General features: G+C 40.9%; 1 protein-coding gene across 1 annotated transcript in view; it reads right to left on the reverse strand.

Annotated features, from left to right (window-relative positions):
• Positions 1–1,137: 1,137 nt before the first annotated feature.
• The window catches only part of LOC126426672 (protein RCC2 homolog), an 84,484-nt gene continuing 61,900 nt past the window's right edge, over positions 1,138–23,721 (reverse strand). The window contains exons 8-9 of the mRNA XM_050088565.1: positions 8,812–8,990; positions 1,138–6,599 (exon numbers count right to left, since the gene is read on the reverse strand). Of these exons, the coding sequence (XP_049944522.1) occupies positions 6,429–6,599; positions 8,812–8,990 (350 nt within the window). The 3' untranslated portion in view covers positions 1,138–6,428. The remainder of the gene's footprint in view (positions 6,600–8,811; positions 8,991–23,721) is intronic.

A 23,721-nucleotide genomic window follows, 5' to 3' on the forward strand; every position in this document is an offset into this window, starting at 1 on the left:
GCTCTGTTTCAGCAAGCTGCCTGACGACAGGGCTAGAAATTGGGAACCTGCAAATTAAACGATGAAAAAAAAGTATCTTCTTCAACACCATAAATAATTTGCTTACACAGACTGAAAACCCTTACTAGCACCACAACATTCAATGTAATATACTTCCATACTTAAGAGAAATGTTATTCTCTGACAACTGTGAGTGTACTCTTGTAAAATAGTACAAATACTACAGCTTTTGTTAAAACTGCCCTTGACACTGGTCATATTGCATTCACTTACAACGTTTTTAGCATGGACAATCTAGCAGGTTAAGGGCAGTTAACTGTGAAGGCTGCTAATTCTCAATGTTAATATACAGAGTGGCCAGGAAGTCTCTTTACAAGTGCAATTATTCCATTGTAACCCTAATAATGCTTACAGTTATTTGCCCAAAATGCACGAATGTGAACCACTGTTCATCTTTGCAGAGCTTGATACACTTCTATGTTCTACTTATCCTCTTAAACAGCTGCAGAATTGCACGTTAGCACTTTTGTGTAAAGCTGTGGTGTGCGCTTTTAATTCCAAGTCATGCAGCACACTTTCTGGTCGACTTGCAGGATGATTGCATCACTGATGCACACAACTTCTGCAATTTTCCCTTCAGGTTGATGGAAAACATTAGTGGGGGCAAACAAAACACTTTCTTTTTTCACACAAAGTCTGAAGATTTTGTTGCTCTTTACAGAACCATTCAAGTAAATTATCCATAACCTGAATCATATTTTTTTTTGTTGTGCTTCTGTTCACAGACCCACCCACTTGTCACTAAGTGCTCCCCCAAAGCAAAGTTGCTGCTGCCTGCCATTATCCTTTACCAAATATGGAAACGCAAACAGTGAAGTGGTGAATGCACAGACTTTAGTATCCTCCCCCCGGCAGTCGCACAGCAATTCCCATAAAGGAGACTGTTGGCAAGTCAATGATCGCGATGACAGGTTCACATCTTAAGTACCTTATTATCGTATACTGTTACATGCCTTTAATTCAGTTGTAATGAGATTTTCTCGTCACCATATCTCAACTTAAGTAGTTCTTCACAATTTGATGTACTGTGGGATGAGTAAGGGGTAGGTGTGGGGTATTAATTATAATAGTAATGAATTTCACATGAATTTTCTGCTTTATTGCATCAGATGAAAAGTTTTTTCTTTTTCAAAGTCTATACAAAGAACAAAAACTTACAAAACTTATTTTATGAGGTAGTAGTCCATTCTTATGAACCATTGTATATATATTTTTGGCTTCCCAAATTGTATATTGTTAAAATTTTTTGAAGTAACTGCAAAAAGATGTTTCTCTTCTTAAACATTTATTATCTGAGAAAATCTATTGAGAAAGGACAATAAAATTGCTGAACACGAATAGACTGAGTTGTACACGAATTGTTGAAAACACACATCCGAGTACCTTCCCACTGAGAAATATTTGCTCTCACAAAATATCTGTACATACATTCTGGCAAGAAAATTCTTGTTTTATAAGGGCGCTCTTAACATGCCCTTCCACTTAAATAGATTAATGTTATAATCGTAAGAGTATACAAAGATGGACATTCCCCTAAAGCTACAAAATTCACATACCAACTTTCAAAACCGGACTTAAAATAAGAATGCTGAGAAATTTTGTACTCCTCCTCTACACTTAACAGATATGATATTTCTGTGCCCATAAAACTGATAGAAAAGATCTTTTTCATTAAATCACTATAGCTTTCCATCAGTTCAGTGCGGCAATCTGTTGTGTAAACAACAAAAAGACTTACAACTAAATTAAATGCTACTTTGTGCTTAGTACCACCACACTTTTTCCAGTGCATTTATGTTTTACATCAATAGGTACATAGGGAGACAAGAAATTACATCAAAATGGGCACAGCAATTGCTTCCCAACTTTTCCAGGGAGAAGATATTCACTAAAGCGCTCTGACTTTAAAATAGGAGCAACATTGTACAACAATTAAATCACTCTCCAAAATTCAGGCACATGCTATAAATCTCAAAGTTATTCAAAATGCAGTCAGTTTTCACTCTTGCCGAACATCCTCTCTTCCGGAGCAGTCATGCTTATAAATAGACACAAAAAGGAAGTCCCAAAGAGGTTTAAATTCTAAATTTACAAAGCACACAAAAAATACTATTAACTATAATACCGGTCCATTTTATCTATGCAGTCAAGACAACCATTTACAACTCTTAAAAACTAAACTCAGTAAAAAATAATGAATCACTTTTTCCATGTTCTACATCTTTAAAATATTCTGTACATCAAAAAAGCTTTTTCATTATGAGATCTATATAGTGAGTGCAAATATGGTTTTTTCCAATTACTGAATTCTTTCATTTTAAAAATAATTGTGAAGGACATATCTGGAAAATTTGTAAATGCTCAACTCTGTTTCTCCATACGATATTACATTATTATATCAGCAGTTTCCATCAACCAGTTGCAAGTTTAAGGGAGATAACTCAGACACAGATCTACTCTGAAGTATTAAATGTCACCTATGTGGGTGATTGTAGGTGTATAATAACCAAAAATGAAAACTAGGAAATAGAACAAACACGTCAAAAGAACAGAAGTCAATGAGAGCAGCCAGTCATCACTGAGAGTAATAAAAAGGCTTGATAACATAAAACTATGCAATTCAGAGGTTCCACACAAGTTAGCATACTGCTGCAGAATGAAAATTTTGCCATGTGATTTTTTTCTGTAAAAATGTAGAAAACAAAACATATCTCCAGGAACTAATTATTTTTTAAATATCACTAACTCTTGTCAACATTTTAAAAAAGTCTTTGATTTAATTCCCGATTAATTATTTTTCATAAATAAAATGCACAAGATGGCTTCAGTACTTTCACTTCCACTTCTAACCAATTTTTAAATAATAATGCTTAAATTTTGTGTTAATAATGTTCATGTATGGCTTGGTTACTTGTTGTAAACAGATAATTTTTAAAATTACTTTCCAGATTGTCTACCTATATTAAAAATACAGCAATAAACTAAATTCCTTTCAGCTGACTGCATAGTTTTGCTTATCACTTGGCATTTCTCTTGTAAATTCATACAAATTTCTGTCTTCTAATCTTTGACTCCACTGGCCTCACAAACAGTGATGATACACATGGACTATAGTGTGTTTCAGACTGGCTAGAATGAGCAACACCTATTGAGGATACATCACCAAACAATAACTGTCCAATATTAATACTGACAATTTTGTCAATCAGACTGTGTGAGAGGTCTCTACTTTAAGTACACTATACACGTTACTTTCTGCCACATATAAAACAATTACATTTGTACAAAAGTAAATGTCAAATACTCTTGAGACAGGCTAACAGTAAGACAGTAAGACAGCCATTCAGGGTACATATTACATTCTCTGACAACACAAAAATACAGAGTTAAGTACAGTTGCCACAGATACAGTACAGAACATGGTCGAAAGGTGAAATTTCTACAGCAAACTGAAGTGAGCAAATCTCCTTCACTTGCTTATCAAATCTGAGGCAGATACAAATGACAACTTGTAAAGTCTATAAAGATCAAGAAATATCTACACTGTGAGGCAAATGACTGACATTAAACCAAAATCTGCAGTTGTGTCGTGTATGGGTAAGGAATAATGTGCACTTTCTTTGAATGATTAAGTGAAAGAAGATTGTTTAGCTTAATATTGTAAAACAGTTAATGTGTGCCTCAATATTCCAATTCAAAAAATTTAAAGAGATTACTCGTTGGCTATACATTCTATAAATGAAAGCATCGCATACAACTGGAAGAGTAATATTCCCTGCCTAGATGTTGCATTGCTGGACCATGTGACAAGAAATACACACCATGGGATGACGGGAATATGTCCAGGATTTCCGGTCTTTAATGGACAGTGCCCTACAGAACTGGCTTAAAACATATGATGAAGTGTTCACAGGACATCAATTACAGATGACACGTACTGTGCATGTTGCGAATTTGAATGTACACGTATTACCTAAGACAAAAATGTGCAACTTCCAAGTCAGTCTCACATGTTGGTACTACTGCAATGTGAGATTACTAATACTGTCATTCTACCACTTACACTAATGTAACGAATTCCCAAAATGGTGCAGCACACCAATAGAAAGAATAGCTTTTTGTGGACTGGCAAAGTTCTACATTTTTGAAGACCCAACAAGGTGAATGTTGACAATAAAAGACTAACTGAATGGCACTGTTCAGGCCCACGGTTTTACAGCCTAACTAAATTTATATTCACTGTGCCTAAAATGACAGAAAAAAATGCCATCTGCCCAACTTACAGTATTGGCATTAACATTTCACTTTTTGATTTTTTTATGTCTGTGACAACAAGTACTTATAAATTCTTGTTCCACATGGGTAAGAGTTATACAACATACAAGAAACTTAAAAACATCCAAATTTATGATTTCTTATCTTAACATGCAGAAATGAACTGTCATGGTTTATGTAATGGAATGTTCACACGACAATGACAAATGTTCACACATTAATCATTAATGTCAAAAGATCTGTAGTACTACATTATAGTAGGTTTGATTTTTAATACGTTTGTACTTTTTTGCTATTAATAACTAAAAAAGTACACATCACAAGAGAACAACTCTACATTATACTTTGGACACAGGCATCTTAAAACAAACACACACACACACACACACACACACACACACACACACACACACACACACATTGTTCTTGTAATAAACATGGCAAAAAGTTATGGAACAGTGGACTTTATATCCTTCGTTTATCTTACCATTAACTGTAGAGTAAAAGTAGCTTTTGGAAAGCAAATCACAACCTCCGTCACAGAAATTATGACAGTTAAATGCACATGGCCAAACTATAGTAGTTTACTCCTAAATTATTTAGCATTAGTAAGATCCTACATGTTTTCTTATATTCTTGTTTCTTAAAAAATAACTTTTTGCATACACACTTTATATTTTTTTTCTTAATTTTCATAGTTTCTTTTTCACCCACAACCAGGCAAGTTTAAGTGCAAATAAGAGCATAGTTTTACAGAGTCATTTAAAAAGAGAAGCTGACAGAGTATAGTTTTATCAAATCAATCTTCTGCTGAGAGCTCTCAGGATTTTTAAAAAAGGAGTCTGTAAAAATTCTCTAGGAACAGTAGTGCTTAATGTATCAAAATTGTGCTAGAAGCTTAAGTCTTGCCAATTTTTATTGGCTGCACTGAGATGGCAAGTAACAAGACATTTTTGCTATAAAAAATAATAAAAAAAATGTCAACTTAGCTGTCATAAAGAAGTATTCAATCCAACAAACAAAAAAGAATAGCTCAAATCTGTCCCACATTAAAATTATAGTATGTGATTATCAGACAGTAAGGGAGGACACAGTGCTTACTGCTCTTCTCACCTTCCAGACTGCCATTGACAAATTACTGTATAGTGATAGTACTACTAGAATGGAATGTTCTTGTGCAGAAAAACAGAACAACACAACAGTAAATGACTGGGAGGAAATGAAGAATGACAACTTATTATGAAGTACAAACAAGTATCCCATTCCCTGTCAGTTTCCCAGCCATATTCTATACTAACAACACATGTAGACACTTTCACAGAGGACAAACCACTGACCACAAGACAGGACACTTTCATTCCTCAATCCTCAGTGAGAGGTTCCGAGCATCCAAAGCGAGTGTGCGTATTGCATTTCACCTAGTGAAACAAATTACACATTTTTAACTGTTCTTTTTTTTAAAAAACTACAAATTCAAGTATCTCTCGAGATACCGTGACATAAGTTACCAAAATGTACTCGTAACCTAGAGACATAACATCATCATTCGGCAACACCTAGTACGCGTGCTTCAATCTGATTTCACAAACTTTAACAGGTTTCCCTCAAAGCAACTGTAAAAATCCACGAACAAAAGGCATCGGCAGTAAAACACATTCTTCACCGGCTCAAAGAAGGTGATAATTCGAAGAGAATACGAAAAATAAATAAAACTGGGAAATGGTAGTTATTTTCTTGGACTTAGGCCTCAACAGGAAAACCACAAATAATGTGAATGGTGAGCTGACAGTTCTGAAGTAATATGTCAGCAAGAGAAAGGCTTGCTAAATCAAACAGGGAGTGGGGGGGATTCTGAAATTGCGCTGAGAATGAAGTATGGAAAGTGGAACTAAACATAATTTTACCAACTTGTGACTTTAAAAACTACTTGCTGTTACCGACCTCTGTCAACTGTATATTTCTAAAGAGACTATGCTCTCAATAAAAAACAGACCAAATCGAGTTAGGACAAGTGACCGGCAGTGTCCAGAAGCACGACGCACCGGCAGGTGACAGCGTCGCTGACCGGAACAGATGCCAGTATTGTGACAGACCTAAGGGCTGTACTCCGGCAATTTGGCAAGGCGGGCCTCGTCTTGCTCACTATCATTCCGTGCAATGAACATTGTGTGTCCCATGCCACAGGAGACCTGCTTCACATACACACCCTCCAGTGCCTTAACTTCCATCGGTGTCGTCGAAGATTTACGGAGCTCACCGAGTCCCTGAAAATGAGAGAAAATTACTGGAGTGATTCCAGGACACAAAATAGTTAAATAATGTAACCACATTCCCCTGTTAATAGCACACTACCAGCAAAAGGTGGGGAACCGGGTTTCAGCCCTAGACTGGAGCAAATTTTAACTCCATTTAAAATATTCATCAAGGACCAGCAAAAGGTGGGGAACCGGGTTTCAGCCCTAGACTGGAGCAAATTTTAACTCCATTTAAAATATTCATCAAGGTGAATAATGTGCCCTCAGCTGGTATTCTACATTATCAATTTGGTTGTATCTACTGATCTGACTACACTGAGAAAGCAGTTATAGACAAATAATTAGGTGAACTGAACTTCAGAACTTTATTCCAAATCTTAAGAGTGAGGTACATAAACAAAACAAGTAATACATGCAGAAAAGAAAAACAGAAGGAACATTAAGATAAAGTGCTACTAAGCTTAACAAAAAGAAGTTGCAATAAAAAAAAAAAATAAATAAATAAATAAATAAATAAAAAAATCAGAACTGCTTTCAATTAAGAAGCAAAAATATTATTAATTTTAAGGAACCAAAACTTTATACAACCTTTGAAATGATTTATAGAAATTCTTAAAAATCAAAGTCTCCTTCTTCAACAATTGCCTCCATATGACTGAGCTAAATGGAATTTCATACAAAGCAATGGAAATGCATAAGCAAAGCTTTCAGCTTGCCAACCTGTATCGGATGCAACAGACTGAGCACACTGCATTTTGTGGGGCAGAACTGAACATCAAGTGCAAGCTGCCAACCTTTTAAACAGATGGACATGTGACAGTGAACTGTTTTAAATGCCAACAATAGCTACAGAAACTGACAGACCGATAAGATACCAGTGCTTTGCAGAAGATGAAAGAGTATATACCCTCCAAAATGTTGTGGATTCACTGAGCATTGTTACGACACAAACTCAAGATTTTACAGTACGGAAATGGCCCAAAAACATACATCTACGTAGCACAATTCTAAATCCCCAAGAAGGACAAAAAGATAGCTGACGCCGGGAGAGGGGGGCTGCCACGGAATAAAGATTATTAGAAGTTCGATTTGAAACTAGCAAAGCTTCAGAATAGCGACAAAATGGCTTTCACATACGAAATCTAAAGAGGTGACATCAGCCTTCTTGTGACATTGCCAAAATTCCCAAGGATTGCAACAATTTATTTTAGTATACAGAAAGGGTAGCCATGTAACTAAGAGCACAAGGGTGTTTGCTTTAGCTTAAACCTTGCCACAAACTAATGATATACAGAAGTCGGAATGCGTTGCTGTTCTGTGTGAACACTGTAGCTGGGTTCCACAGCATGTTCTTGAGAGCACAATGTAATCAAAGCTTCTGGTCTTTCCTTCTCATCCCATACGGCAAGTCTCCCCTGACTTGCAGCTCTGGATGACTTTCCCGAAATCTAGCCCTTTTCCTAGGCCTCTCCTGTCCTTTTCTTTCATCCTTCTTCCTTCTCCTTCAACCCTTCTGCCTGAAGGAAGAGCCACTGGCTCTGAAAGCTTGTCAATCACAAGTATTTTATGTGTGTGTTCTGCAGCTGCTTGGTGAGTAGATTTTGTATCTTTTTCAAAATATTGTCGTATTGAAATTAAATTTCCTTCGGCATATCTACTCTCAGCTATCATTCGATAATGTTCCGAGTTCTACAATATTCTTGTCACACGATAAGGTAATGACAAAAATTACTACATACAAAGCAGCAGTGGTGCACCCTGTCATAAAACAGACTAGATTACATTAGCATCCTGTTACGTGCCAAACAGATCTCATCAAAACTGACTACAGAAGTCAACACTCGCTTACATTTATCGAGTTAAAATTGTGCACGAACCAGACCCCGAGCTCCCATCTTACCTTTCACGAGTCTTGCACCAGGATTTGCACTATGTGCGCACACCAGATTTCTATCGAGATACATGACGGCCCACCCACAGTACTCCGCAAAGACAGTGGCTTCATTACAGCCTCAAGCCAGTACTGACACAATTGGCCAAAAGCAGCCTTTGGAAAGTGTACTAAGAGTCCCTCACTCACAATCAGCTGCACGTTGATAGCCAATTGGCACATTTCTGGGTTTGACTGATAGCCTGTTACACAATATTATCCTGCCACACACACTGAAAATTTAATTCGCCAACAGATGTTCGTCAAATGCTCCGGTGCAATAACACTCACCAATTCGCCGTAAGTAGGTGACGGGCCCCACGCGATGACACTCTCGTCGGCTGCCATGACGATCGACGTAACTGAACAGCCGACACTTCTCACTGTCCAACCGGTCAGATCTTGGACGGGCTTCGGGTACATATTAGCCTCACCGGTACGCTTCGTTTGCCCAAATAAGTACACACACCCTGCAACACAAAGAAAACAGAATTAATCCGATGGGCAAAAAAATCCAGTAGTGACAACTCTGTAAATGCTAATTGCTGCACAGAGAAATTTATACTGAGAAGTGTAACAGGCTCGTCTAAGAAAAGTCAGGATCTCGGCATTTGTCCCTCTGCGATGTCCTCTCAGTCACTGGTTGTTCGTGGATTCAGAATTTAAGCCTCGAGCACAGTAGGTTTGGTGCATTCAGTCTGTCACTGCTCTCAATGTTATTGGCAACCACGGAGAGTTTCTTTGATTTGAAAATAGATGTATGACTTGCACGTCTAGATTAAATTCAGTAGTACTTATTCTTTCTTATATTTCAGTCTCAATGCAAACCCACGAATTCTGTAAGAGTGTTATTAAATGAGAAGTGAATAAAATATTAACCAATATACTGCAATAGTGGCTATCTTCATATTTCCTTGTTATGAAAGTTTTTGTCACAGGCCACATGCAGCTTCATACAAGGGCGTGCTGAAAAGTAATGCCTCCGAATTTTTTTATGTGAAAAATCTAAAAGCTTTTTAAATAAAAGAAACATTATTAACATTCTACATCTTTATTCTTCCTGTCTGTATGTTTGTTTCACAATCCAGTCACCCTGGCAGTGAACATATTTCTCCCAACGAGATGCCAGTTTGTTGATACAGTCACTGCAGAATGTGCAACTTTGTCGATGGAGCCACAATCGCACATCTGCTCACATCATTTAATTACGATCACCGTCGATTCCTCAATGGTATTCTTTTAAGTTTTGGAAAAAGATGAAAACCGAATGGGGCCAAGTCAGGACTGTATGAAAGATGCAGATGACAGTGAACCCAAAGCGTCGGATTGTTCCAGTGCTCACATGTGGTCTGGCATTGTCACGCTCCACGAGAGAATGCTCCATGAGTGGACGAACTTTTCAAATTTGGGCTTTCAGCTTTATCTCACACACCGACAAAGTTAAATTACATGCCGTCATGCCACAATTCAGAGCCCTCTTGTAGCAGACAGTTCCAACTTGTGCCAGCGTAGCGGGAAAGTCGATCGAGTCCTACTCGACAGGAAACACCTCGATCAATATTGAGAATGAAATACAAAATTTGGAGGCATTACTTTTCAGCACATCCTCGTAGTAACCTGTATATATTACTGTCCTACACTGCATTTTTCTGTCCACATGTTAAGGGTAAATCTCAGGAACTTCTGTATGGATTTTGATACAGTTTTAAGATAGATTGATTCTTGAGGAAGGTTTGTGTATACACGGTGGTTTCAGACAAAAAGCATTCACATGAATCTGCCAATATAACAACTTATAGCTTCATACTTACACTGATAAGAAGTTATAACTGAAATAACAACATTTAGTTATTCCATTCAGGCATTTTCACCACAACAATAATTGCAATTAGGAGACAAAAATATCTGTTTAACAAAACCTGCATATTTTCAGTCATTACTGTTCTAAGGAATACTATACGGGGCAACCTCCCATTTACACCACACAGAATTTAAATGACAAAAGAAAGTAAACTTCCTAACAAACTGAAACTGCATGCCCGACTTTGACATTTCCCGCTACCAAATGAGCTATTCGAGTGAGAATAAAAGCTCCCAGCTGTGAAGGCGAGTTGTGCCCCAATAACTGTCATTAAGACCACTACCTGCAAAAGAGAGCGGTCTGTGGTCAAAACCCTGTCCTGCACACAGCTTTAATGGGTCACAGAGTTTTACAACTGTATACACTCCATAATACTTTAAAGCTTTGGGGAACACGCCCAAGCACAGCTCGGAGGACAACTTAGTGTTAAAAAGACCACGTCTGAGTATAAGCCGGGTTGCAATATTCTTGATACACAAGCCATCTATCATTCAAAAATTGGAACCACTTCAATTGAGAACAATGCACAGATGTCTCTTTATCTGTCCCTTGACTGCCATTGCCTTCTGTTGTTAATTTCTAGAATTATTTCGAAAGAAACATTAGGGAAGATAACAGCCATTGTTGTGAATGGCTGAGCCAATACAATCGCAGTGATGTAATTTCGTGCATTTAGTCTTTAGGTGTCACAGGTTTCTGCTACTTTGCTACAAATATGTCATGTCTGTTGAGTGAGCAAGAAATTTTGGAGAGGAAGAAATTGTTCAATAATTCACCTTTCACTTTTTTCTTGGGAGGATAGTTGTACTTTCTGTCATCATTATTTTAAAATTTGTAATCTATCAAGGAACACGAAAAATAAATCTTTAAGATTGGTAATTTTTTAGTATGTGTTACACCATATACATCAATTACATGTGTGCTGCTAAAGCTTTAAATAATGGCATAAATGGCCAGTTTCCTAGGCCCGATATTATTCTAAGTGCCCAGTCTCCAAACTGTTAACCAAAAGAAAGTAATTTGAATTATGTGTAATGTTAATACATATACATCTCTCATATCTATTCAAATAGGTGAAAGGAACAACACAATGACAGTACATTTATTTTCTAATCAAACTCTGAAGTCCATTTCATTTACAAATAAGGTCATCATTCACAAGCTTGACATCTAAGATCTCTGGACACATTGGAATGAAGTATACAGCAAAAAGCATTGCTAAAATCTATCTATGGAAAAAAAAAATTCCAACTGACCATAAAAAAATGCTACAATATAGTGTGACTTGTTTCTTCTTGTCGGCTCCTAGCAAACAGAAGAAGGAAGTAGGTTAAGATCATATTAGCCAATCATCAGAAACCACAGCATTTGCTCAATTTGGTTGAGGCACGCAAGAAATTGCTGATGCCATATTGAGCCCTGCATATTGTAAAGACACAGAGGAGGCAGAAGACACTTGATATTGAGGATCTGTAAAATAATTAGTGATGACACATGGCCAGAATGTACATCATCACAGAGAAGAAAGGCCCCACAGTTATATGCTCACTAAGTTCTTGTAGCACTGACATATAATCAATTCACACCCTCTAATGGCAATGGAACATAGTCCAATGATTAAAATCGGCCAGATAAATGTGGTGTGCAGTGTCGTGGAGGTGCAAAATCTTGGGAAGGTGTTGGGGGTGTTGCACATAATATGTATATAGGAGCCATATTCCACAAATGGGGTGTCACCCCTCATGCCAGTTATGTGAAAGATCATAATACAAGGTTATCTCCAATGGCTGCTGTTGTGGTGCTGGATAAAAATATAACAGTGGCAAAGTACATCAACAGTTTGACGAACAAAAATAATAACTGCCTTCGGAAAACTTTACATAACTAACCAAAATCTTCATCACAGTCAAGAAATACAACCACATAAAGGAAAGTTATAAGCAGCAGCACTGATCCTGGGTCGACACGACAAGACACCTTTTCGTTATGGACGCAAATGAGGCATATGAGAGTAATAAATGAAATAATATACTGTCTTCTGGAGGCTACGCAAGAGCTCGCCTCATGTCGTGTCTCAAACCCTCTACTTCAAATATAGATATCCTACTTGCAAACTCTAAGGTCAGTGGTCACATTCCAAACTGGAGGTTCTGCAAAGGACTTACAAGTGACAGTAATCTCGTCTGTTTCACAACTGAAAATGCAAGATAATGACTTAGCGCTAACATCCATCTTGAGTGAGTACACAATCTCTGCAAAACCAACAGGGAATTTTTAAAGACAGAGTTCAAGGGACAACGATTGCAAAGAAGCAGATTTGATGTTGAAGCCAAAGTCAACTAATTAGTGCAAGTATTCTACACTCCTGGAAATTGAAATAAGAACACCGTGAATTCATTGTCCCAGGAAGGGGAAACTTTATTGACACATTCCTGGGGTCAGATACATCACATGATCACACTGACAGAACCACAGGCACATAGACACAGGCAACAGAGCATGCACAATGTCGGCACTAGTACAGTGTATATCTACCTTTCGCAGCAATGCAGGCCGCTATTCTCCCATGGAGACGATCGTAGAGATGCTGGATGTAGTCCTGTGGAACGGCTTGCCATGCCATGCCATTTCCACCTGGCACCTCAGTTGGACCAGCGTTCGTGCTGGACGTGCAGACCGCGTGAGACGACGCTTCATTCAGTCCCAAACATGCTCAATGGGGGACAGATCCGGAGATCTTGCTGGCCAGGGTAGTTGACTTACACCTTCTAGAGCACGTTGAGTGGCACGGGATACATGCGGACGTGCATTGTCCTGTTGGAACAGCAAGTTCCCTTGCCGGCCTAGGAATGGTAGAACGATGGGTTCGATGACGGTTTGGATGTACCGTGCACTATTCAGTGTCCCCTCGACGATCACCAGTGGTGTACGGCCAGTGTAGGAGATCGCTCCCCACACCATGATGCCGGGTGTTGGCCCTGTGTGCCTCGGTCGTATGCAGTCCTGATTGTGGCGCTCACCTGCACGGCGCCAAACACGCATACGACCATCATTGGCACCAAGGCAGAAGCGACTCTCATCGCTGAAGACGACACGTCTCCATTCGTCCCTCCATTCGCGCCTGTCGCGACACCACTGGAGGTGGGCTGCACGATGTTGGGGCGTGAGCAGAAGACGGCCTAACGGTGTGCGGGACCGTAGCCCAGCTTCATGGAGACGGTTGCGAATGGTCCTCGCCGATACCCCAGGAGCAACAGTGTCCCTAATTTGCTGGGAAGTGGTGGTGCGGTCCCCTACGGCACTGCATAGGATCCTACGGTCTTGGCGTGCATCCGTGCGTCGCTGCGGTCCGGTCCCAGGTCGACGGGCACGTGCACCTTCCGCCGACCACTGGCGACAACATCGATGTACTGTGGAGACCTCACGCCCCACGTGTTGAGCAATTCGGCGGTACGTCCACCCGGCCTCCCGCATGCCCACTATACGCCCTCGCTCAAAGTCCGTCAACTGCACATACGGTTCACGTCCACGCTGTCGCGGCATGCTACCAGTGTTAAAGACTGCGATGGAGCTCCGTATGCCACGGCAAACTGGCTGACACTGACGGCGGTGGTGCACAAATGCTGCGCAGCTAGCGCCATTCGACGACCAACACCGCGGTTCCTGGTGTGTCTGCTGTGCCGTGCGTGTGATCATTGCTTGTACAGCCCTCTCGCAGTGTCCGGAGCAAGTATGGTGGGTCTGACACACCGGTGTCAATGTGTTCTTTTTTCCATTTCCAGGAGTGTAGATAGCTCAGTACCAGGCAATCACAGCATTTGTTAGGAAGTCAAAAAGTTTAGAACTTTCTTGTAGTCCCACCCTGCAGTCCCTAAGATGCAGAGCACAAGAGGTAAGAAGATACTAATTTTCTACTGAAGAAACAATATAAAGAACAATTACTATGAGAATAGAAAAATGGGAGGCATATGTGAAGAACCAAATGGTAGCAAATAGTTGGGGTTTTCATACAAACGTGCAACAAACAATGTTTGATATCCACTGTATAATGCACCTCGACTCGATCTGATGACGTGACGACGACTGGGAAACATCAGTGCAGTACCTACTCAGAATTCTGTTAATGTGTAAGACACAGAGCATTGTCAGTATCTTTGCTCTGAATTACTAGAGCAGCATGTAAATAAGAGTGTTGCGATTTCATTTGCCCAGGAGGAAGGGAAGTAAGGGTGGCAATAATAAAGTTAACAGCAACAGAGCCTGATAGAATTATGGCAGAAGGGTTGCATCAGCTAGTGGAGCAAATTGTAGCATATATAATAGTGTTGTTAAACTAATGTCTTTGCAGTGACGGGTGTGCAGAATCTAGGCGGTGGCAGCAGGGGGGGGACACACGAACCCACTGCAGTACGGTTTCAGTAAAGGAAAATCCACCAAGGATACATTGCATATTAAACGTATAAGTACTTATACTATATAAAATTTACCTATTGCCTTTATTTTTTAAATAGCTAACCAGAGGTCAATTTATTGAATAACCTGAAGGATCTGATTTCAGATAAGCAGTTACATACACATTCAGAAACACGATTCTGTTATTGTCATCGTGCGAGATCAGCTTAATACAGTGTCGTGCTGCTCTTCCACTGCATTCAATGAATCTGTACACAAAGCACACACGAACGAACTCTTCATCAGTAAATGAGTCCATACTGTTTTGTATCACAATTAGCCTATAACCGCACTGCGCAGAAAACAAACCCGAGATGGAACTGAGAAACGCTGAATCCAAGCTCGATTGTGAAGAGTAAAGTGGGTCTTAACAGTTGTCAAACACTAGGTACAGTGAGCGAACTGAACAAGTTTGTTTTCGAATGAGACACACAGCACATACCGTCAACATTTGTGCTGTGGCCAAAATATCTCTAGAGCAATACAAAGATAAATGGGGAGAATTATTATGACTACGCAAATGAAAAGTTACAAAATGTTGTAACAATCAAACCAGTTGAAATATGCATACGCCACTTTGGGATAATGCAGTTAGACATCTAGGGATGTGACACGGTTATGCGCGTACGTGGACACATGCAGCAGAGAGGCACGCAGTTTTGCTCCCTGTCCATTTGAGGTGGCAGCGAGTACGACGATATTATGGCACCCACACTGTAAAATTCAATGACTGAGGAGCATCGAGACGGTGTCAGATTTCTGGCTGCACGAGGAGTGAAACGGGTCAATATTTGCCACCAAATGACAGCTGTATACGGGGAGACAAGTCAGTAAGAAACTGGAGTGTGAGTGATGACCTGAGACCTTGCCTGGCAAAGACATAAATTGCGGCCAATCTCACTGAAGATGTTAACGACCTGGTGAGAATTGATCGACATGTTACAGTGTGAAATTTGGAAGTGACGGTGGGGGCCAGTGTCTGAACAGTACGGACATTCGTGCACGACATGTCGGGTTATAGGAAGGTTTGCACTGCTTATGAGCCTAGCACTGCAACACCTGTTCCAATATTGTGCAGACACCATTTTTTCCTGGAGCAGACCATCACCAATGACGAGAGCATTGCTATCACTTAGAGCCAGACACAACAGGGGAGAGATGTAACAGAAACATTTGTCATTACCTCCCCCTAAAAAATTCAAAGCTGTGCACTCAGCAGACAAGGCAACGCTCACCATCTTTTTCGACGTACAAAGTCCGATACACAAAATTCCTCGAGCACAGAAAAACCGTTTAACAGTGACATATACTTTAAGACACTCTGTAGTTTACGCAAGCCCACCGAGAGCAAACGGTGTGGGCTCTGCTCACAGAGGGAGTCCTTCTGCTCCACGGTAACCGGCATCCACGCGTCTCCGAGGTCATACTGTGTGCGACGGCTCAGCTCAAGCTCAGTCTATGAGCCCGGACGTGTCACCCTGTGACTTCCGTGTGTCTGGTCTGCTAAAAGAATCATCTCAAATGGAAGTTCAAACTCGGATAGCGAACTGAAGGACAAAGCGGAGGAATGGCTCCCGCCACAGGCTTTTTGGGAACAGGAAACCCATCGGCTCATGAAACAGTGGGATAGTTGTGATCACAGTTCTGGTAATTACTTCCGAATGAAGACTTCAATTATACCCACAGTGTTGTTTCATACTTTTTCTTTCGAACACCCATCATATTTTGTAATGGGCCACTGAGAAAGAAATAATCAAAATATTCTGGAAGTAGCCCTGAACAACCTTTGAAATTTTGTTGGTTGAGTACACTTTCCCCATGCATACACTACAACAGTGAGAAAAAATGTGTGGAACAAGTTAGCAGTTTTTTCAGCAGGTCAATACAGTAAGAGTTATTTTTTAAGTTCAAATGGAGCAATACTAACACATTTTACAATGATGTTGATACCAATTTAGCTTCTTACCAAGATGAAAACAATCGAGCTTCATTTAGTGTACGATTTCACATAGCCATCCACCACTTATGTCTCTTCCTCCTTATTACTTAACTCCTGTACTTTTAACAACTGATGCCTTCCAGTTTTTTTAAAATAAATTAAAAAAAAATTGATTCTAAGAACATTTCTCACTGCCGCCGTTGGATAAGCAGCTGCAGCAGCAAGTCGTATACTCCTAGCTCACTCATTTGCTACATAGTTTAATTCTTAATTTCTTTGCGTGTTTTTGGTACTTGCATTGTTTAATTCATAAATTTCGGGCGTATTATAGTATTTGAGAGTTGTAGCATCGCGTTTTAGTACCTGAATAGTGTAAATTTGCGTAGTCGTTTGTCTACTGTTTTTGTTTTGAACGGCCAGTGTCGGTTGGTCACAGTCAGTGTGCTCCCTGCCGCCGTTGGATAAGCAGCTGCAGCAGCAAGTCGTATACTCCTAGCTCACTCATTTGTTACATAGTTTAATTCTTAATTTCTTTGCGTGTTTTTGGTACTTGCATTGTTTAATTCATAAATTTCGGGCGTATTATAGTATTTGAGAGTTGTAGCATCGCGTTTTAGTACCTGAATAGTGTAAATTCGCGTAGTCGTTTGTCTACTGTTTTTGTTTTGAACGGCCAGTGTCGGTTGGTCACAGTCAGTGTGTTCCCGGCCGCCGTTGGATAAGCAGCTGCAGCAGCAAGTCGTATACTCCTAGCTCACTCATTTGCTACATAGTTTAATTCTTAATTTCTTTGCGTGTTTTTGGTACTTGCATTGTTTAATTCATAAATTTCGGGCGTATTATAGTATTGGAGAGTGTAGCATCGTGTTTTAGTACCTGAATAGTGTAATTTCGCTTAGTCTCCTTCCGCCGCCGAGCAGTGTCAGCAGTGCGCAAGTAGCAGCATTACTGCATTTACTAGGCAATCTTGTATTTTAATAACTGTTTAAATTTTGTCGATTTGTTTGCGCTCTCTGTAGATTAGTTCAGACGTTCTTTGGAAAACAGTTTTTAGCATGGATAGGGACTGCAACTGCTGTGTTCGGATGCAGGCTGAATTGGCATCCCTTCGCTTCCAGCTTCAGGCAGTGTTGGCTTCGGTCACACAGCTTGAGGCTGTTGCCAATGGGCATCACTGTGGGGGTCCGGATGGGGGTTTGTCGGGGACGGCCAGCTCGTCCCACGCATCCCCTGATCGGACTAAGACTGTGGTTGCCCGGGATACTGCCCGCATTGAGGCTGATCCCTCACCTGTGGTAGAGTGGGAGGTCGTTTCAAGGTGTGGCAGGGGGTGAAAGACATTCCGGAGGGCTGAACGGAAAGCCTCTCCAGTTTGTCTGACGAACCGGTTTCAGGCTCTGTCTCAGGCTGATACTGATCTTCGGCCTGACATGGCTGCTTGTCCTGTTCCAGAGGTTGTCCCTCAGTCTGCAAGATCCGGGCAGTCGCAGAGGGTGGGCTTACTGGTAGTTGGGAGCTCCAACGTCAGGCGCGTAATGGGGCCCCTTAGGGAAATGGCAGCAAGAGAGGGGAAGAAAACCAATGTGCACTCCGTGTGCATACCGGGGGGAGTCATTCCAGATGTGGAAAGGGTCCTTCCGGATGCCATGAAGGGTACAGGGTGCACCCATCTGCAGGTGGTCGCTCATGTCGGCACCAATGATGTGTGTCGCTATGGATCGGAGGAAATCCTCTCTGGCTTCCGGCGGCTATCTGATTTGGTGAAGACTGCCAGTCTCGCTAGCGGGATGAAAGCAGAGCTCACCATCTGCAGCATCGTCGACAGGACTGACTGCGGACCTTTGGTACAGAGCCGAGTGGAGGGTCTGAATCAGAGGCTGAGACGGTTCTGCGACCGTGTGGGCTGCAGATTCCTCGACTTGCGCCATAGGGTGGTGGGGTTTCGGGTTCCGCTGGATAGGTCAGGAGTCCACTACACGCAACAAGCGGCTACACGGGTAGCAGGGGTTGTGTGGCGTGGGCTGGGCGGTTTTTTAGGTTAGATGGCCTTGGGCAAGTACAGAAAGGGCAACAGCCTCAACGGGTGCGGGGCAAAGTCAGGACATGCGGGGACCAAGCAGCAATCGGTATTGTAATTGTCAACTGTCGAAGCTGCGTTGGTAAAGTACCGGAACTTCAAGCGCTGATAGAAAGCACCGAAGCTGAAATCGTTATAGGTACAGAAAGCTGGCTTAAGCCAGAGATAAATTCTGCCGAAATTTTTACAAAGGTACAGACGGTGTTTAGAAAGGATAGATTGCATGCAACCGGTGGTGGAGTGTTCGTCGCTGTTAGTAGTAGTTTATCCTGTAGTGAAGTAGAAGTGGATAGTTCCTGTGAATTATTATGGGTGGAGGTTACACTAAACAACCGAACTAGGTTAATAATTGGCTCCTTTTACCGACCTCCCGACTCAGCAGCATTAGTGGCAGAACAACTGAGAGAAAATTTGGAATACATTTCACATAAATTTTCTCAGCATGTTATAGTCTTAGGTGGAGATTTCAATTTACCAGATATAGACTGGGACACTCAGATGTTTAGGACGGGTGGTAGGGATAGAGCATCGAGTGACATTATACTGAGTGCACTATCCGAAAATTACCTCGAGCAATTAAACAGAGAACCGACTCGTGGAGATAACATCTTGGACCTACTGATAACAAACAGACCCGAACTTTTCGACTCTGTATGTACAGAACAGGGAATCAGTGATCATAAGGCCGTTGCAGCATCCCTGAATATGGAAGTTAATAGGAATATAAAAAAAGGGAGGAAGATTTATCTGTTTAGCAAGAGTAATAGAAGGCAGATTTCAGACTACCTAACAGATCAAAACGAAAATTTCTGTTCCGACACTGACAATGTTGAGTGTTTATGGAAAAAGTTCAAGGCAATCGTAAAATGCGTTTTAGACAGGTACGTGCCGAGTAAAACTGTGAGGGACGGGAAAAACCCACCGTGGTACAACAACAAAGTTAGGAAACTACTGCGAAAGCAAAGAGAGCTCCACTCCAAGTTTAAACGCAGCCAAAACCTCTCAGACAAACAGAAGCTAAACGATGTCAAAGTTAGCGTAAGGAGGGCTATGCGTGAAGCGTTCATTGAATTCGAAAGTAAAATTCTATGTACCGACTTGACAGAAAATCCTAGGAAGTTCTGGTCTTACGTTAAATCAGTAAGTGGCTCGAAACAGCATATCCAGACACTACGGGATGATGATGGCATTGAAACAGAGGATGACACGCGTAAAGCTGAAATACTAAACACCTTTTTCCAAAGCTGTTTCACAGAGGAAGACCGCACTGCAGTTCCTTCTCTAAATCCTCGCACAAACGAAAAAATGGCTGACATCGAAATAAGTGTCCAAGGAATAGAAAAGCAACTGGAATCACTCAATAGAGGAAAGTCCACTGGACCTGACGGGATACCAATTCGATTCTACACAGAGTACGCGAAAGAACTTGCCCCCCTTCTAACAGCCGTGTACCACAAGTCTCTAGAGGAACAGAGGGTTCCAAATGATTGGAAAAGAGCACAGATAGTCCCAGTCTTCAAGAAGGGTCGTCGAGCAGATGCACAAAACTATAGACCTATATCTCTGACGTCGATCTCTTGTAGAATTTTAGAACATGTTTTTTGCTCGCGTATCACATGTCATTTCTGGAAACCCAGAATCTACTATGTAGGAATCAACATGGATTCCGGAAACAGCGATCGTGTGAGACCCAACTCGCCTTATTTGTTCATGAGACCCAGAAAATATTAGATACAGGCTCCCAGGTAGATGCTATTTTTCTTGACTTCCGGAAGGCGTTCGATACAGTTCCGCACTGTCGCCTGATAAACAAAGTAAGAGCCTAAGGAATATCAGACCAGCTGTGTGGCTGGATTGAAGAGTTTTTAGCAAACAGAACACAGCATGTTGTTATCAATGGAGAGACGTCTACAGACGTTAAAGTAACCTCTGGCGTGCCACAGGGGAGTGTTATGGGACCATTGCTTTTCACAATATATATAAATGACTTAGTAGATAGTGTCGGAAGTTCCATGCGGCTTTTCGCGGATGATGCTGTAGTATACAGAGAAGTTGCTGCATTAGAAAATTGTAGCGAAATACAGGAAGATCTGCAGCGGATAGGCACGTGGTGCAGGGAGTGGCAACTGACCCTTAACATAGACAAATGTAATGTATTGCGAATACATAGAAAGAAGGATCCTTTATTGTATGATTATATGATAGCGGAACAAACACTGGTAGCAGTTACTTCTGTAAAATATCTGGGAGTATGTGTACGGAACGATTTGAAGTGGAATGATCATATAAAATTAATTGTTGGTAAGGCGGGTACCAGGTTGAGATTCATTGGGAGAGTGCTTAGAAAATGTAGTCCATCAACAAAGGAGGTGGCTTACAAAACACTCGTTCGACCTATACTTGAGTATTGCTCATCAGTGTGGGGTCCGTACCAGGTCGGGTTGACGGAGGAGATAGAAAAGATCCAAAGAAGAGCGGCGCGTTTCGTCACCGGGTTATTTGGTAACCGTGATAGCGTTACGGAGATGTTTAATAAACTCAAGTGGCAGACTCTGCAAGAGAGGCGCTCTGCATCGCGGTGTAGCTTGCTGTCCAGGTTTCGAGAGGGTGCGTTTCTGGATGAGGTATCGAATATATTGCTTCCCCCTACTTATACCTCCCGAGGAGATCACGAATGTAAAATTAGAGAGATTAGAGCGCGCACGGAGGCTTTCAGGCAGTCGTTCTTCCCGCGAACCATACGCGACTGGAATAGGAAAGGGAGGTAATGACAGTGGCACGTAAAGTGCCCTCCGCCACACACCGTTGGGTGGCTTGCGGAGTATCAATGTAGATGTAGATGTAGATGTAGTTTCTATATCACTGTATATTATAAAGTGAAGTCCACTGCTGCATTTTCAGGGTGTATACGTGGACAAGGAAAAAAATTCCCGGATTTCCCGGTTAAAAATACACTTTCTCCCGGATGAAAAAACACGTTTTCCGTGTTAAGTGACGACATATTTTCCATGCGAAACTTATCAATTCTTTGAATGGTTATGATTTTATACACGGGCGTTGAATTTCCCGGCACTTTAGAAAATGAAACTCAGGGAAAAAGACACGTTCTGGAAATATCTTTGATGTACAACAACATGTATGCTGCATATTTTCGTATTACGAAAGTATACATTGGAATTCCACCAAACAACGCATGTTACTTTCCGAATCATTGAAATCGAGATTGCGATGCGCTTCTGTAAGCCAGTTATGGCTCATGTCACGTGATCTCGCCAGCCGATGACAGCGGGTATTCAGAGCATAGGACACGTGATATAGTCAGCCAACAAAAACATTACGTAGCACGAACACACAAACAGAGAAAGTTAATAGTTTAAATTAATATACATTGTGTTGCTACAAGAAAAGCAAAGCTTTCACATATAATTTTCGTCTGTAAGGTTAACAAGCTGCAAGAGAAGCTAAGCTTTTGCATACAATGTTGATCTTTTTGCGAGTGTTACATTTTAAGATATATCACACAAATGTGCCAGTAAAATTTTTAATAGTGACATAAATGTCTGATCTTCAGGGTACGAAATTCTTGTAAATGGGTCGTCATCAAAGAGTTGATTTTTAAGTGAGAGTCAAACGCTCTGCGATTTAAGAAATTCATGGAACATTTTCGCACGTAGTTCAACTTACGTAAAAGGATATTTACTTTGAAAATAACGCCTTTCTACCCACCATTCGCAATATTTTCCCGCGACTTGTTACAAATAGGTTCGTTTCAGCAGTTGCCACAGAGCACAGATAACAGGCGACACCGCACTTGCGCAGCTACCATGATGTTACAAGCCCGTATGTACGTACGTGTAAAACACTGAAAGATCATACATTATGTCATAAAAGAAACAAGACATCAGAGGATACTCCAAGAGCATCGGAATTTCGTGAACCATGCTGAAATGTGCACATCTAAAGTGCATAGCCTACTTAAAGTGCACATTCTTATGTCCAGATTCCCAATGAAGTAGACCTCGACCTGATATTAAGTTTTTCAGTGTGGTTTTCAGGATTTAAATTTTCCTGGAGCACTGTACTGTATTACATCGTGGTTGGTTCTTTTTTATTATGGCATAATGCCATACATGCTAGAAGATGAAAACGTGCACTTTAAATGCAGCGAACAGTTGAAACTGTGGAATTAAATATTTCGTTTCAAATACATTGACTGCCTCTGCAGAAAAGGATAAGAAAAGTCAAATTTCTTTAGCAAACAGACAAAAATAACTTCACTGTCCGAAATATGAGAATAAAACAAAATCTGAAACTAATAACATATTTTAGCCTTCCGTAATTATGTGAAAGTATTTTAATTCACCTGATAGCCCCCGGCCACAGATATCCATTTTGTTTTCATTTGACGTGAGAGTAAACGAAGGAGAAACAGCAAAATCACTAAATTTAAACACGAGTCACGTGGAAACTACCCACAATAACTCAAACTGCTCTGCGCATCAGTCCCGGATCTACGATATTTGCTAACCGGGTCAATACTAAAAAAAAATCGAATTTTCAAAAATATGTTCACCTTGTAGCGCACACATCTCTCTGAAAAGTTTGAAACATAGAACATATGTGTTCGAGGAAATGTAAGACATGTTGCTTGGTCGTAAGTGTGCCAAAGTGCAGTGCCACGTCTCTTCAGACAGCATTCTTCTATCGCACGCCACTGTATTTCACTCTGTGGTATTGAAAAGTGTATATTTTGTAATGGATACCATGAAACTCCTACCCCCATGAACCATGGACCATGGACCTTGCCGTTGGTGGGGAGGCTTGCGTGCCTCAACGATACAGATAGCTGTACCGTAGGTGCAACCACAATGG

The sequence above is a fragment of the Schistocerca serialis genome, chromosome 11 (assembly GCF_023864345.2).
Source record: "Schistocerca serialis cubense isolate TAMUIC-IGC-003099 chromosome 11, iqSchSeri2.2, whole genome shotgun sequence".
In the NCBI taxonomy this organism is placed as follows: Eukaryota; Metazoa; Arthropoda; class Insecta; order Orthoptera; family Acrididae; genus Schistocerca; species Schistocerca serialis.